The 15,769-nt window shown below is 43.5% G+C and overlaps 1 protein-coding gene across 1 annotated transcript in view; it reads right to left on the bottom strand.

Moving 5' to 3' along the window:
- The window catches only part of LOC126176670 (collagen alpha-1(I) chain-like), a gene marked incomplete at its 3' end in the record, with an annotated part of 308,515 nt that extends 296,499 nt beyond the window's left edge, over nucleotides 1-12,016 (bottom strand). The window contains exon 1 of the mRNA XM_049923829.1: nucleotides 11,929-12,016. Within this exon, the coding sequence (XP_049779786.1) occupies nucleotides 11,929-12,016 (88 nt within the window). The remainder of the gene's footprint in view (nucleotides 1-11,928) is intronic.
- Nucleotides 12,017-15,769: the final 3,753 nt, after the last annotated feature.

Raw genomic sequence — 15,769 nt, 5'->3', positions numbered from 1 at the left:
GTGCAGGCTTCTCTCTGGGCATCACCCTTAGTAATTTTGCAAAAACCTTCCGGAAAATTGAGACTTTGTGTGGACTTCAAGGCAACAGTGAATCCACAACTAATGACTGCAACTTTTCCTTTACTCCGCCTGGAAGATCTTTTTGACAAACTGTGTCCAGGTAAATATTTTTCGAAGTTGGACCTAGCAGATGCGTACTTGCAAATACCGGTGGACGAAGAATCCCAGCGCGTTTTGGTGGTTTACACGCATCTTGGTTTGTATCGATTCAAACGACTGCCATTCGGGTGTGCATCCGCCCCTGCATTGTTTCACCAATATCTACAAACTGTTTGTGCGTCGGTCCCTACTGCAGCAAACTGTCTGGACGATATTGTGATCTCCGGAAAGACGGAAGACAAACATTTAGCCAACCTCAGAACATTATTTCAGGTCTTGCGACAAAATGGTCATCGCTTGCGGAAGGAGAAATGTGTGTTTTTTGCTCGTGACTTACCCTACCTGGGACATGTACTCAGTGCCCAAGGCATACATCCCAGTCCAGAGCACCTCCGTGCCATACAAGACTTGCCTTCGCCGCAGAATTTGAAGCAGCTACAGAGTGTGCTGGGAAAAATTTAAATTTATTATTATCATCGCTATGTGCACCACGCCTCTTCCATTTCAGCTCCGCTTCATCGCTTACGCCGTAAAGGTGTTCCGTTCGTCTGTACGACGGAATGCGAACGCGCTTTTCGCCAGTTGAAATCGGCGTTGCTTTCCAATACTTGCCTTACGCCATTCGATCCCCAGAAACCCCTTTTGATGATGGTGGATGCATCGGATTTCGGGATCGGTGCTGTGCTTGCGCACAAAGATGGATCGCATGATCGCCCTATTGCCTTTACGTCCAAATTGCTCTCGTCTGCGCAACGAAATTATTCACAGATCGAGAAAGAGGCATTGGCTCTCGTATTTGGTGTTACAAAGTTTCATGATTCCTTGTATGGTCGTCACTTTACTATCATCACAGACCACAAACCTTTGACATCGCTTTTTCATCCGACCAAGCCTGTACCTCCACGTACAGCGCAGAAATTCATTCGCTGATCTATTTTCCTCTCGCAGTACCGCTACGATATCTTGCATCGGTCCACTGCTAAGCACGGCATCGCCAATGCGTTGTCCCGTTTGCCCGTTGCTGAGGATAGAGCATTCGATTCCTCCGAACTTGCTTGCATGTTCATTGATTCGGAAACCGATGACGTGGTCGAATCGTTTCCGATTGATTTTCGCCGTGTAGCTAAAGCCACAGCTGCCGACCCTGTCCTTGCTACCGCTCTGCGTTTTGTTGCTACGCAATGGCCCTTGTCCAAGTCACGGATCGGAGATCCATTGGTTCTCCGATTTTTTGCTCACAAAGAGAAACTTTTTGTACGACGTGGTGTTTTGCTGTTGCGTTCAGATAATGATCAGTCCAGGGTCGTGGTCCCACGTTCATTACAGTCCTCTGTCTTAAAGTTTCTCCACCAAGGATATTGGGGTATAGTGAGAACGAAACAACTTGCTCGTCAGCACTGTACTTGGTTCGGAATCGATGCTGCGATTACACAAATGTGCTCTTCTTGCATGGTGTGTGCCGAACAACAATTAGCACCAGCGTGGAAATTCTTTGCATGGCCAAAAGCCACTTCTCCTTGGCAACGCTTACACATCGATTTTGCTGGTCCCTTCTGGAATGCTCGATGGTTGGTTCTGGTCGATTCATTCAGTAATTTTCCTTTTGTTGTCCGGATGTCTTCCACGACGTCTTCTGCCACCATCCAAGCGTTATCCGCTATCTTTTGCATTGAAGGTCTTCCACAGACTATTGTTTCCGACAATGGCCCACAATTCATGTCCGCAGAATTTCAGTCATTCTGCAAGGCCAATGGTATTCAACATCTGATGTCCGCGCAGTTTTCGCCACAGTCAAACGGTGCCGCTGAACGATTGGTCAGGACTTTCAAGTCACAGATGTTGAAGCTGAAAGAGTCGCATTCTCGGGAAGACGCGTTATTGCTCTTTTTGTCCTCGTATCGCTCTCAGCCCCGAGATGGTCGTTCGCCGGCTGAGTTGCTCCACGGTCGCCATCATCGAACCTTGATGTCTTTGCTACATCCGCCGCATCAGGTTCCTGTGCAGCGGCAGACGCCTGCTTTTGCCCCAGGCGACGTTGTATACTATCGCCACGGCGTTGGCTCGAAGGGTGCATTCTTCGCTGCCTCGGCCGCGCTACGTATCTGGTTTTGGGGGCCTCTGGTGAGGTGCGTCGGCATCTCAATCAGCTGCGCCTCTGTCGTCGCACGGGATCTGCCGCTCCCCGTCAGCTTTCAGCGATGGTGCCGTCCGTTCAGCGCCCTGGGGACCCATCTACTGGCTTGCCTCAGCCCCAGGTGTTACCGACGCTGCCGTCCATTTTGCCCCATGGCGACGCGCCGCCGCCGCCGCCGCCTGTTCTCCCGCCGGCGACGCCCGCAGTGGACGCGTCGCTGCAACCGCCGGGTGCCTCCCTGGGTCACGCGCCGCCGATCGCTTCCCGTGACCAGTTGTCCTCCACCATGGAACTCTTGCCCGCTCCGGACCATATGTCGTCTTCGCCCGTCGGGGCCCCGGCCCGATGGAGGTCGACCCTTCGGCCCCTCCTGACTCCCTACGGGCGCATACACCGCATGTTGGCGTGCACCCTGGAGCAGGTTTTCAGGCGTTTCCTAGCTCCCCTCGGGCCGAATGGCAGGGTGCTGGTGGCACAGCCTCGGCTGTTGTTAGGCTCCACACCTCGTCGCATACATCAACATGAGGTCCTCCCCACGGCGGACGGAAGCCTTATGCGACAACCGTCCGCCGATTCGCGGGGGAGGAATGTGGTGTCATCGCCAGACACCACACTTGCTAGGTGGTAGCCTTTAAATCGGCCGCGGTCCGTTAGTATACGTCGGACCCGCATGTCGCTACTATCAGTGATTGCAGACCGAGCGCCGCCACACGGCAGGTCTAGAGAGACTTCCTAGCACTCGCCCCAGTTGTACAGCCGACTTTGCTAGCGATGGTTCACTGAAAAATTACGCTCTCATTTGCCGAGACGATAGTTAGCATAGCATTCAGCTACGTCATTTGCTACGACCTAGCAAGGCGCCATTACCAGTTACTATTGATGCTGTAAAACATGTACCGTCAAGAGCGATGTTCACCAATTATGGATTAAAGTTAAGTATTCCAGCAGCTACGCACGTTTGTTGCTAGTATAATTACCTTGTCCTGTTCCAGACCTCACGCCAGCCTGCGTGAGCTTAAACGCGTGCCTTTCGGCTTCCTCATAGTGGGTTGGCTGTCTTGCCTAGCCACAACGCCTTACCTTATCAGTGCACGTAATTTTTAAGACTATATCTCCCATCTCAAATGCTTCTATTCTCTTCTATTTCCAGTTTCCGCACAGTCACTGTCCGACTGCCACACAATGCTATGCTCCAAACTATCTACTCGAAAATTTCTTCCTCAACTGAATGTTCGATACCAGTAGACATCTGTTGGTCTGGAATTCCCTTTTGGCCGGTGCTAGTTTGCTTTTTATGTCTTCTTGCTCCGACCTTCATGCGTTATTTTGCTGCCTAGGTAGCACAATTCCAGCTCCCTCTATCACATTCAATAGTGGATTTCCCATTGCACTCTTAATGTTGCCGCTCTTTCCTTTGATTTCAACGAACGTTGTTTTGACTTTTATATATGATGAGTCAGTCCATCCAGTAATCATTTCTTTCTCAAGTTCTTGACATCTTTCATGTAGCCATTTCGTCTAAGCATCCTCGCACTTCCTTCCACTACCAGAGATGTCGCTGCGGACGTGATCAACACTTACGACATTAAGTTTCTCGCTGTTCTTATTTCTGCTATTTCTGATTACTTTCACCTTTCTATGGTTTATTGTCAATCCATGTTGTGTACTTATTTGATTGTTCATTCCAGTCAACACATCCAGCATTATTCACCTTCGTTAACGATAGCAGTATCATCAGTAACAAAATCATTCATATCCTTTCACCCTGAATTTTGACCCCACTCTTGTTCCTTTCTTTTATTTCCGTCATTGCTTCTTCGACTTATAGATTGAACAGCAGGGCCGAAAGACTACAGCCCTATTTTACACACATTTTAATTGGTACACTTCGTTCTTGTACATGTCAGTATGAGTGGGGTAGGCGTCAAACCCACTGTCCTTGGTGGTAGAGCGTAGTCGTGAAGATCCCTGCAACCGCCACTCGCGGTGTGCCTCGTGAGTGGAACAACCTCGTGTGGTGGGCACTCCATGCCGGCAGTTAATTTCTGTCAGGTGACGGCACAGCCGAGCCGTGGGGAGTGGTGGCCCTGCAAATGTCCAAGGTGCAAACCGCCAGCCTCGACATATATCTGGCAGTGTGTGGTGGCGGCAGCCGTCCAATGAGAGGGTCCCAGTTCGTCCCTCTGTCCACTGACGTGGAGGATCGGCCCCCAAGCCAGCAGAGACCAGAAACGGAATGAGTGCTAGTCTAATGTTGAGTGGTGCATACCTTACAAATCAAGGCGCCACTGTTATGTCACTGCGTTCCTCTAGAGTTCTGCAAGTATGACGAGTCTGAGAACTGTGGCGCTGCAGTCGAAACTGAGTAACGCCGTGTTTACAATTGCGAATGTACTCCATTAGAGGAAAAGTGAGATCTCCAAAAGTTCGCTATTGTAGTCCACACTCAGACGAAGAATGTGCAAAATTCGTCTGATGCAAACAAAGTGGTTGTATTCTTGTTTACTCCACCTCGACCATGACAAACGATTCGCACTACATCAAATGAAAATATCATTGTTACCTCCTGATACCAAAAAGCGTGCTATTTTGCGTCCTTTTGGTAATGGTAACATTCGGTGAGTTGCGTACGCTATCATTCATTTCTGTAAATTTTGCCTTGACTGCTGTAAATTTAATTTAACAATTAATCACCATTTAGGTAATAAATTTCATCCTAGTGTTTTATTTTCTTGTACTGGTACCACAGACTCGCTAATGTGTTGAAAGCCGGTGTGTGTCAATGTAATGCAAGTTATTCTCTGACTATTAAAATAAACTGACAACAGTCTTCGAAGACTTTTCGTACGTACAGCGACATGCAAACACATCTACATACAAACATATGTGCAGTCAGTTCCACAAGAAAGTGTATGCTGTTATATATATATATGAAATAAAACACACTATTATAAATGTATCTACACATAAAAATACGTGTTACTACTTACTGTAGAATCACCTGATAATTGATCCAATCTCCGCCATTATCGATTATAGGTTTTCTACTTAACCCACCCACTCTCCGGTAAATTATCCATGTTTTCAACCTCTAAATATCGCTTGATCCACTTCGCAACGAATGTGTTTGACTTTTGTAAGAATTTTAGGGGGAGTTCCATATGAAAGGTTTGATCCCTTTGGATGATTTACAAGGAATACTGCCTCGTGACGCTTCAGATATTTTGCACTCATTTTAAACTGCAACCAACAAAAAAAAAGTTTAACTCTCACACTGTTTATCTATACCCTGTGCAACAGCGCATTGATTACAGATTCGAGACAACTACCAGATATGTCGCTACGGACGTTACATTTAAAATTTATGGTGTACCTTCTTGTGGTCCTGACTGTATATAGTATATCAGGAGGAATCAGATGAAAATGAGCCAGGTAGAAAAATTAAGTTAACTGTTCAGTATTTCAAAAGCAATCACCATAACTGTTAATACATTTATCCCACTGTGAGCCAAGACCGCCAATGCCTCCAAAGAAGATTTTACTGTTTCCTACAGAACCATGATTGTACCGAGTCGTGTACCTCTTCGTCTGAGGAAAATCGACGGCCACCAGTGTCTTTCTGCAGGGCTCGAAAAATATAGAAATCACCCGGGGAGAGATCGGAACAGTGCAGATGATGTATCAGGGTCCCAACAAAACTTCTGCAGCGTAGTCGAAACAACCTTCGCAACACACAGTATCGTTCTCTTGCCACGCGCTTTCCATTTTTGGGAACCCTCAAGAAAGATATTCGTGGCCGCCGATTTGTTTCGGACAAACAGGTGGACGCCTGAGTACAATCATAGCTCGGTAGCCAGTGGCAAACATTTTTCTCGGAAGGCCTTTACCATCTTGTCTTGGTGTGAGATAAATGTATTAGCAGTTAAAGCGGTTACTTTCGAAATAATAAAGAGTTTACTTGCTTTTTGTTGCACCTGTCTCGTTTTCATTTGACTGCCCCTTATATATTCATAACATTTACATAGATACATATTTACGCAAGCATAAACAAATACGAGATGCTATAAAATGATCCGATGCAGCCAGAGAGTAAGTACGCTTGCGCCAAATCTGAATGACCAATAGATTTGAGCGTGAAGTTTTCTCAGTCGAATGCGGCGTCTCCAGTGACTGTAGACAAATCTGTGGGGCCATGGCCTCCGTCTGTAACAGCTGGTATTTTGTTTTGCCGAAAAATTATAAGTATAATTACAAACCAACAAACATCTGAAGTTACAGATGAAATTTGGAAAAACTGCTACTGAGACCTGTCTTTTAATAGAAGAAATGTATGGCGAAGACTGTTTATCACGTACTCGAGTTTTTGTATGGTTCAAGCATTTTCAAGATGGCCGAGAAGGCTTTGCAAATGACTCGCGCTTGGGACGTTCTTCAATATGAAAGACAGATAAAAATCTTGAAAAAAGAAGGTAATCTGATTCGATATGACCATCGGTTGAATATTAGATCGATTTCTGAAACTATAGGAATCGATAAAAAATGCCTAATGCAAATTTTACATAACGAGTTTAACATGAGAAAAGTGTGTGCAAACAAAAAGAAGTTTGTGAGAATGTTTTTACCGACGCTTTGAAGACCTTTGAAAATGATCCTAGTTTCTTGGAAACAGTGATCACATGTGATGAATCTTGATTTTTCACTTATGATCCACAAACTAAGCGCCACTTCATACAATAGAAGGGCCCAACTTCACCGACTGTGAAAAGGCTCATGTACATACCACTACATACATACAAATACATACAGACACACACACACACACACATACACACACACACACACACACACACACACACACACACACACATATATATATATATATATATATATATATATATATATATATATATATATTTATTTATTTAGGGTATAACTGTAGATATTTATATAAGTGGTACCTTAACATGTGCACACATCAGTCTGATTGTTGTTTTCTTTTCTGCATCGGACAGTCTTCCCAGAAACACGTCACATTAATTTACTACCTGATGTTTCCTGCATGGTTGGAGCTGCTGCACTAAGTGGAGAATGCATGTCAGTATAGACAATAGGTTTTGCGTCCGCGTGTTTTTAAAACTGACCTGCTGTCAAAACGAAAGTAAGGTCTAACTGCTTGCTCTTGCCACATATACTTGGAGGTATTGCCCAACCTAAAAATATACTACTCCTAATAGCTATAATTATTAGCCTGCAAATGATATAAATGCTGAAGTAATGTTGTTCGAGACACTGTCCTCAGTCATATATCTGCACTTATACCCATGACACTCTATATTAAATCATATCCTGCATCCATCATGTTATCACCATATCACGGACAAAGTGAACTAATGAAAGAAAAAGAATCCATAGTGGAAAGAGTGAGAGCTGCTTGGAAATTCTGAAGACTGAATTAGTCACTGTGTTGGCATATAATAATCGTCATGCCCAGTATTTTACTAACATAGCAGCAACGCTGCAAGTCCTCAATTATAAATGTGAATTCATGTAGCCGTTCCCCTTACTATGCTGGTAGAGTTCATCTGCACCTGACAAGACTCTAGCGATGAGTTCATGGTTAAATGTGTAGTGGCAGAGACTTGCGAGTCGTGTCTCCAAGCGTATGGAGACAGTGAGTTTGTAGATAACGTAAGAGGACCACCTGACAAGTTCAAGGTGGGCTTACGGAGGTCACTTCTGCACCACTTTATAGCCCCTGCATTTCCATCCACGACCGAATTGAAGATACCTTGATGAATCAGAGTGTGTCCTATCCATCAGTCTCTTCTTTTAGACAACCTGTGCCGTAAATTTATGTTTTCCTCCAATTCGATTGAATACTCCCTCATTAGCTATCCGACCTACCTTGTTCATCATTCTTCTGTAGCACCACATTTCAAAAGCTTATATTGTATTCCTGCCTAACCATTCATTGTCCCTGTTTCACTCCTGTACAAGCCTCCAGTCCAGGCCAGTAGCTTCAGAAAATCTCCGTAACATTATTACGTGTAGTGGGTTAATTAAGTTTCGCCTTTCCAGACGTGCTTTTTTAGACATTCCCAGTCTCAGTTTGATAGTATCTTTCCTCTGGCGATCGTCAGTTATTTTAAAGACTGGCATGTTTCCTTGTCGGATGAGTCTCGTTTCTAATTGTATCGAGTGAATGGACGTGGTATGGAGACAACCTCATTATCCATGGACTCTGGCACGTGACAGGTGCGTAAGCATCCTGTTTGATCACCTGCATCCATTCATCTCCACTGTGCACAGCGACGGACTTGGGCAATTCCAGCAGGACAATGCGACACACCACACTTCCAGAATTGTTACAGAGGGGCTCCAAGAGCACTCTTCTGACTTTAATCACCCAGACATGAACACTATTGAGCATATCTGAGATTCCTTGTAACGTGCTACATCTTACTCTAACGGATTTATGGACAGCATTGTAGGATTCATGGTGTCAGTTCCCTCCAGAACTACTTCAAAGTTCATGCCTCGTCGTGCTGCAGCACTTCCTCGTGCTTGCAGGGACCCCACACAATATTAGGCAGGTGTACCAGTTTATTTTTCTCTTCAGTGTATATTCTACCAGTTATTTCACATACTTATTACATCAGAAACTATTTTAGTATTATTAATGCTGAAAGTACTTCCAATTGCTTAATGCTGCCGTTATCAATGTTCCCTACACTTAGAAGTTCTCAACTTATTCTCAGCATCAACAGTTATGTGAGTTTCATTGTATACTTCTCTAACATTATGACTATGCTACAATGGCGGATACTGCAGGGCAGAATCGTCTATGAGAGGAACATGTAAAGACAGTGGCTAGAGGAGAGGACATGGTGAAGTGACACTTGGCAATACACGATGGAAAAACTTCGTGGCACCAGAAGGAGGGAAGAAAAACTGTACCAGAAGGGAAACATTGAATAAATACGGAAAGTAACTGACGATTTGGTCGTAAGTGCCACTCTGAGATTAAGAGTTTCGCGCAGTAGAGGAAATGGTGTCGAAACGCACGAAATCAAGAAGAAAGCTGAGGCAAAATGTCGGCGCTGGACGTTTCTACAAAGGTGTAAAGGCGGAGGGCTTTCGAAGCATCTGTTCAGGTTTGTTTCCGTTGCACATAAGAAGTTAAGCAAATTTTGTAACAATAAGAGAAACGTATTGCAGTAGTTGTAGAAAGGGTTTCTTGGATTGTAATATGAGCTGACTGGCTCACACAAGCTGAATCTAGGTTTCTGGTTAACGCCCGCTAGATCACGATAGACGGAGCACACGTTAGCAACGGACGTGGACGCGTCGGGAAGCAGCGTCTGCTCTTCTGTAGGAGCGATTCTCGCACTCGACTGAGAGAGTTATGGAAGCACAAGAAACTGAAAAGATATCGGTCCATATCTAAATCTAGATGTGTATTCATCGAACGACGTTAAACGGCATGACACTTGTTAATGTTCCTTTTTGATCCACTCGCGTGTGGAGCACGGAAAGAATGACTGTTTGAATGTTTCCGTAAATGCTTAAACCGGGTGAAGTTTGTCTACACGATACCTACGGATGGGATTCGTAGGTCTCAAGAATACCTTTAGATTCTTCACTAACACTCGAAATTTGCTACTCAGGCATTGACGGGACAGCTGGCTTTCTCAGACTGTCTCCTCTTTCACTCTTTTCTCAGTCCATCTTCTCCTACTACCTTTCCTTGACATCCTTCTCCCATAATCGAATTTCAGTCCCGCATTACAATTAAATCTTTGTACTCCCTAACTATGTGAGTAATTTATTTCATCTGATGATATGTTCTTCTAATTTCTTCACCATACGCGTAGATAGTTGGCATTTAAACTTGCAGTGCTGCAGTTGGTATTGGCTTTATATTTACCTTGGCTATTCAAATAACGTACCCTGTTACTTCTTTCTTATTCATACTCAGATCTCCTCCTCATTATCCCTACTTGATTTTGTGTTCATAACCATATCCTGACGCGACCAAAATTAAATGGCTCTGATCACTATGGGACTTAACATCTTAGGTCATCAGTCCCCTAGAACTTAGAACTACTTAAACCTAACTAACCTAGGCACATCACACACATCCATGCCCGAGGCAGGATTCGAACCTGCGACCGTAGCAGTCACGCAGTTCCGGACTGAAGCGCCTAGAACCGCACGGCCACCGCGGTCGGCACGACCAAAACTCTTGTTCTCCCAAACACTGCTCTTTACTAATTCGCACTACATCTTACTTCAACCCACCCGTCTGAGTTTCTAAGTTCTTTAAACTAACTACGCAGTTGATGGACCTAACATCACGCTCTACGACCTATTTTTTGTCTCCTAATGACAAAAAGCTTGTGAGTGGTCCCCGTCTGGAAATCGGAACCGGGGACTATTTTACGACTGGAATATTCTATACAAAATAGTGACTCCATCATTAAGCAGTACAGTTGATCTGCAAGCCTTCGGGAAATTAGCCGACATAAGTGAAGGAACGTTTCAGCTTGTTTGTGCAGCCGCCTACTCCAGTCTATCCTGTGCAGCCTTTCTAATCTCCGCGTAACCGCTACAGTCTTTCATTCTCTTGCTAACCTGATTACTATAGTCTCCCGTCACAACTATAACCCCCCCCCCCCCCAAACCGCAACCCAGACTTCCCTACTTCAATCAGCTGGCCATTCGTTGATGCCAATTCTTTTTTTAGTGAAATTGTGCCACAAATTACTGCTCTCCCCAGTTCCATTCAGTACCTCTGCACTATCTACCCAACTTATCCATCCAATTTTTTTACCCTTCTTCTGCAGCACCAGATTTCAAAAGCTTAAAAATTTCTTCTTACGTGTACTGTTCATTCTCAACGTTTCACTTCCACATAAGGCTACAAACCGCGCCAATAGTTTCAGAAAAAATATTCTAACAGTTAAATTTATATCGGATATTGAAATATTTCTCGTTTCCAGAAACACTTCTCTTACCGGTCTGCGTGTCATGTCATGTCTGCTTCGACCGTCGACAATTATCTTTATGCCCAAATATCAAAACTAATCTATTATCTTTAGTGTTTCGTCCCTGAATGTAATGATATGCGGTAGCGCCTGACTTATTCGACTACTGTGCACTACCCATGTTTTAACTTTTACTGAAATTCGTCTTGGCTCTGAGCACTATGGGACTTAACATCTATGGTCATCAGTCCCCTAGAACATAGAACTACTTAAACCTAACTAACCTAAGGACATCACACAACACCCAGCCATCACGAGGCAGAGAAAATCCCTGACCCCGCCGGGAATCGAACCCGGGAACCCGGGCGTGGGAAGCGAGAACGCTACCGCACGAAATTCGTCTTGTAAACTATTTACGGGATGCTATTCAGCTCAAATGTTATCATTTGTACGAAAAAGCTTGCCAATAAAGGACAAGCCCACTACATTACAGAAAGCTGAAAGACCAGACACTTTTCCTCCATAAACAAATGTGCACGTCTGCAAGTCAACCGAGTGTACACAGCTGGTATGCTGGCTTTTCTTTCCAGTACGAGCTAACTGTTAGTGAGCACTAATTCAGTGTGAGTGATTAAGGCAGCAGCTTACCGTGTGGGTTGGGAGGCGGCGGAGGGGGCAGTGGTGGACCACCGCGACCGCTGCCGTCGATGTCATCGTCTTCCCGGTCCTGCAACATACGGCACTCGATTTAGTGTCCTGCGTAGCGTCTATTTCGCAATTTTTTGATGTAACCTGTGATGATGGAACAAGTAGCATGTAACAACTTTACAATTTTTATCAGTACATGTCGTAAATGTATTTCTTTTTTGCTTTCTTATTAGTGTTAAGTGACAAATAGTATATTTACCTCTGTTTCTGTGAGTTCATGGTTGTCATAACCTTCACCTGACGGTGAGCGTCTTTCGCGTAACACATTAAACTGATTGCAGCGTACCACAAGTCCGTCTATAGACAATCATTAACCATTTTTTAAGCTAACTGATATATCATGTGCACAGATATTCAGAATCTATAACGTCTAATTTCTACTAAGTAACAAGAAAAAATGATTAAATACACGCATTTCCAGTTTCATCTGCACAGTGCAAATTTCAGTGCCACTATGGTTACAACAATGCATACATCAATTTATCATTCATAGTTTATGTCATACCAAACAGGTGATATTAAGCTATGTCAACTCGCAAATAAGTTTGACTTGCTCTGCTGTTCACTGCTTTAAATTTTTGTTTTTTTCCAACAACATGTTGATATTACTGTCATCTCCCAACTTGTTGATCCTTTGGTACCACCTTTGCAGAAGTATGATTTTCATTTCATGGAAGAATGTGACTGACTAGAATGTTAACTTTTCTTAATATGACACACCAAGAGCCTTATATCAGCCTACAAGTCTTAACAGCAACTCGAACGCCCATCTGACGTAAAGTAAACAATGTATACTTGATATCTAGTGCTTCCGCGTTTCATCCGTTTTTTTTTTTTTTTTAAAAAAAGGCGACATTATCTCCGATCAGACTGTTCAGAGTACAAGTGTTAGTGGTGGCACATTCTTTCGAAATATTCCTGACTGCGCAGGGAAAAATGGGCACTACGTTCACAGCTACAGCAACGCAAAAATCGACATTCGTTGAAAGTTTTTGACGTTTGTGATGAATAGCTTCTCACTCACTCACTCTCTCTCTCTGTCTGTCTGTCTGTCTCTCTCTCTCTCTCTCTCTCTCTCTCTCTCTGTGTTGTGTGTGTGTGTGTGTGTGTGTGTGTGTCCAAGACAGTGAGAGAAAGAGAGAGAGAGAGAGAGGTGGGCCAGATATGTTTATGGGGGAGATGCTTCTGACTTTCCAATTTTCCTTACATTTAGTACGCTTGTTGATATGCAGGCTGATTGAATGGTGTGGAGATGGGGAGCGGAGAATTTAAATTTAGAGGGTAGTCATATGACGTTTGTGAGCAGGACTCATTTATGTTGTTCTTCTACTGTGGCAAAGAGGGTTTTATTTCGCAGTGATGTGTATTCGTTTAGTACTTTCTTTCTAGTGCTACTGATTTTTTTGGATGTGATTGCTTTTTTCTATTGTTAATTTTTGGTGTAGGATATTTCTAGTATTTAGTATCTTTAAATCAGTTTCTATATTCGTTGAGTGGCGATTCTGTGCTATTAGGTGATCTGCAATTGTTGTGTGTGAGCTATTACTTATCAGTGCTGTGAGATGTTCTTTGTACCTGATTCTAAAATTCCTACATGTTAGTCCCACAGATACAGTCTGGCAGCAGTTCCAAGTTTGTTGATATATACCAGACTGGCCGTATTTTTCAATGCTGGTGGTATTTTTTCCAAGTCTGTTCTGTACTGTGTTGTTTTTCTGTATGCTGTGCTGAGTCCTTGTCTCTTCAGTACAACTCACACACTTTGTGTGACTTCGTTGCTGTAAGTTATTATGTGTCATTTGTTGCTTACTGTGTGCTGATTTGCTGTGAGCTGTGTTACATCTGTGTGTGCGTGTTTTTCCAGATTTCGTGTTACCTGTTTTTGTATTTTGTTCTTTATTTTATCAATTGTCTTTGCATCAAAATCTGTCTCCTGTGCAATTTGTTTTATTGTGTTTAGTTCTCCTGTATAGTCATGTTTGTTCGTAGGATTTTTGTACAGTCTGTGTAGTAAATATCTGAAACTGGCTATTTTGTGAGTCGTTAAGTGATTGGATTGATTATATGAATGATGGAAATGCAACCTTCACAAAGTGACGTCTAACCAGATAGCGTGCCTACGGATTACCGTATCAGTTGTGCGAGTGGAGTCGTGATCGTGTTAGAAAGGGCAGAGTTTGTAGTAACTGATGGAAAATCATCGAGTAAGACAGAAGTAATATCTGGCGTTGCCCAAGGAAGTGCTATACGCCCTCCGCTGTTGCTGATCCATTCTTTATAAATAAACAACTTAGGAGACAATCTGAGCAGCCTATTAGATTGCTTGCACATGATGCTGTCATTTACCGTCTTGTAATGTCATCCGATGATCAAAATCAATTGAAAAATGATTTAGACAAGATATATGTATGCTGCGAAAAGTTGTAATTGACCCTATGTAATGAAAAGTGTCAGGTCATGCGTACTAACAGGAGTCCGCTAAATTTCGGCTACATGATAAATGACACAAATCTCCAAGCAGTAGATTCAACTAAATACTTAGAGAATATAATCACGAATAACTTTATTTGCAACGATTATGTAGATAATGTTGCGGGGAAAGAGAACAAAAGACTGCGATTTGTTGGCAGAACACTCAGAAAATGCAACAGGTCTACTGAGGAGAGTCCTTACACTTCTCTTGTTTGCCCTGCGCGGAGTGCGATCCGCATCGGGGAGAATTGACGGAGGACATCGACAAAGTTCACAGAATATCTGCTTGTTCTGTACTGTCGCGAAATAGGGGAGAGCGTCCCACGGACATTTTACACGATTGGGGGTGGTGCTCATTAAACAGAGGCGTTTCTCTTTACAGCAGGATGTTTCAGTCACCAACTTCCAGCTGCGAAAGTGAAAATACTTTATCGGCGCTCACCTACAGGGAGAAAACAAAATAAGGTCAGAGATCGCAAGGAATATTTTCCTCGCGCGCTCATCGAGGGTGGCACGGTACACAAACAGCTTGAAGGTGGTTCGATGAACCCTCTGTCAGGCATGTAACTGTGAATTGCAGAGTCATCGTGTAGATGTAGTTGTAGTGAATGCAAAGTGAAAAGTGAGTGACAAGCGTTAATAATTAACAATGACTGCAGCTGCCTTCTGTGCCGAGGGAACTACAGATGTGGCTGATTAACGTGTGTTCTGCCGTATTCAAGGTTAACGTGCACCTTATTACTACTGATGCACGCGCTCAGCATGCAATACGGCAGTTGTTTAAAAGTCACCAATATGTAAATTCGCCATTCAGCTACTACAGTTAGGTGACAGTCAACTTTTAAATGATTATTAAGGTTGCCCTCCGTCATAATATCGCGAAATTTAACCTATACATTGTGTCTCTTTTCAACTTCTGTTAGTGATGGAGTCTTCTATGCTGTCAGTGAGGAAGAGTCCACTTTTTTGTGTATTTGTAAGACTAAGGGCATCGCTGCAAGCATAGTAATTGCACACTTATCAGTGGGTATGTACTGGGTGGTGTTTTCATTTATAAAATTCTTAAATTCAACCGCCCCCTTTTCCCAGGCACCAAAAATTGTTATTCTGTATCTTTTAATCTCCTGTTTACTTCGAGAGCTGACACGAAACATTCAGTTGTCGTATATATTTTTAAACTACTGAGACCCTGTTCATTTACTGATCACAAATTTTCATAAAATATACAGAAATAGAAAAACTGTTAATGGACTGCAAGAATAAATAACGCTCCCAAGCACCTGGTAACACTCTTTTTCCGGTCCGACAC

This window comes from Schistocerca cancellata, chromosome 3 (assembly GCF_023864275.1).
Source record: "Schistocerca cancellata isolate TAMUIC-IGC-003103 chromosome 3, iqSchCanc2.1, whole genome shotgun sequence".
Classification (NCBI taxonomy): domain Eukaryota; kingdom Metazoa; phylum Arthropoda; class Insecta; order Orthoptera; family Acrididae; genus Schistocerca; species Schistocerca cancellata.
The sequence above is the reverse complement of the archived record's forward strand: the minus strand, read 5'-3'. Positions and strand labels throughout refer to the sequence as shown.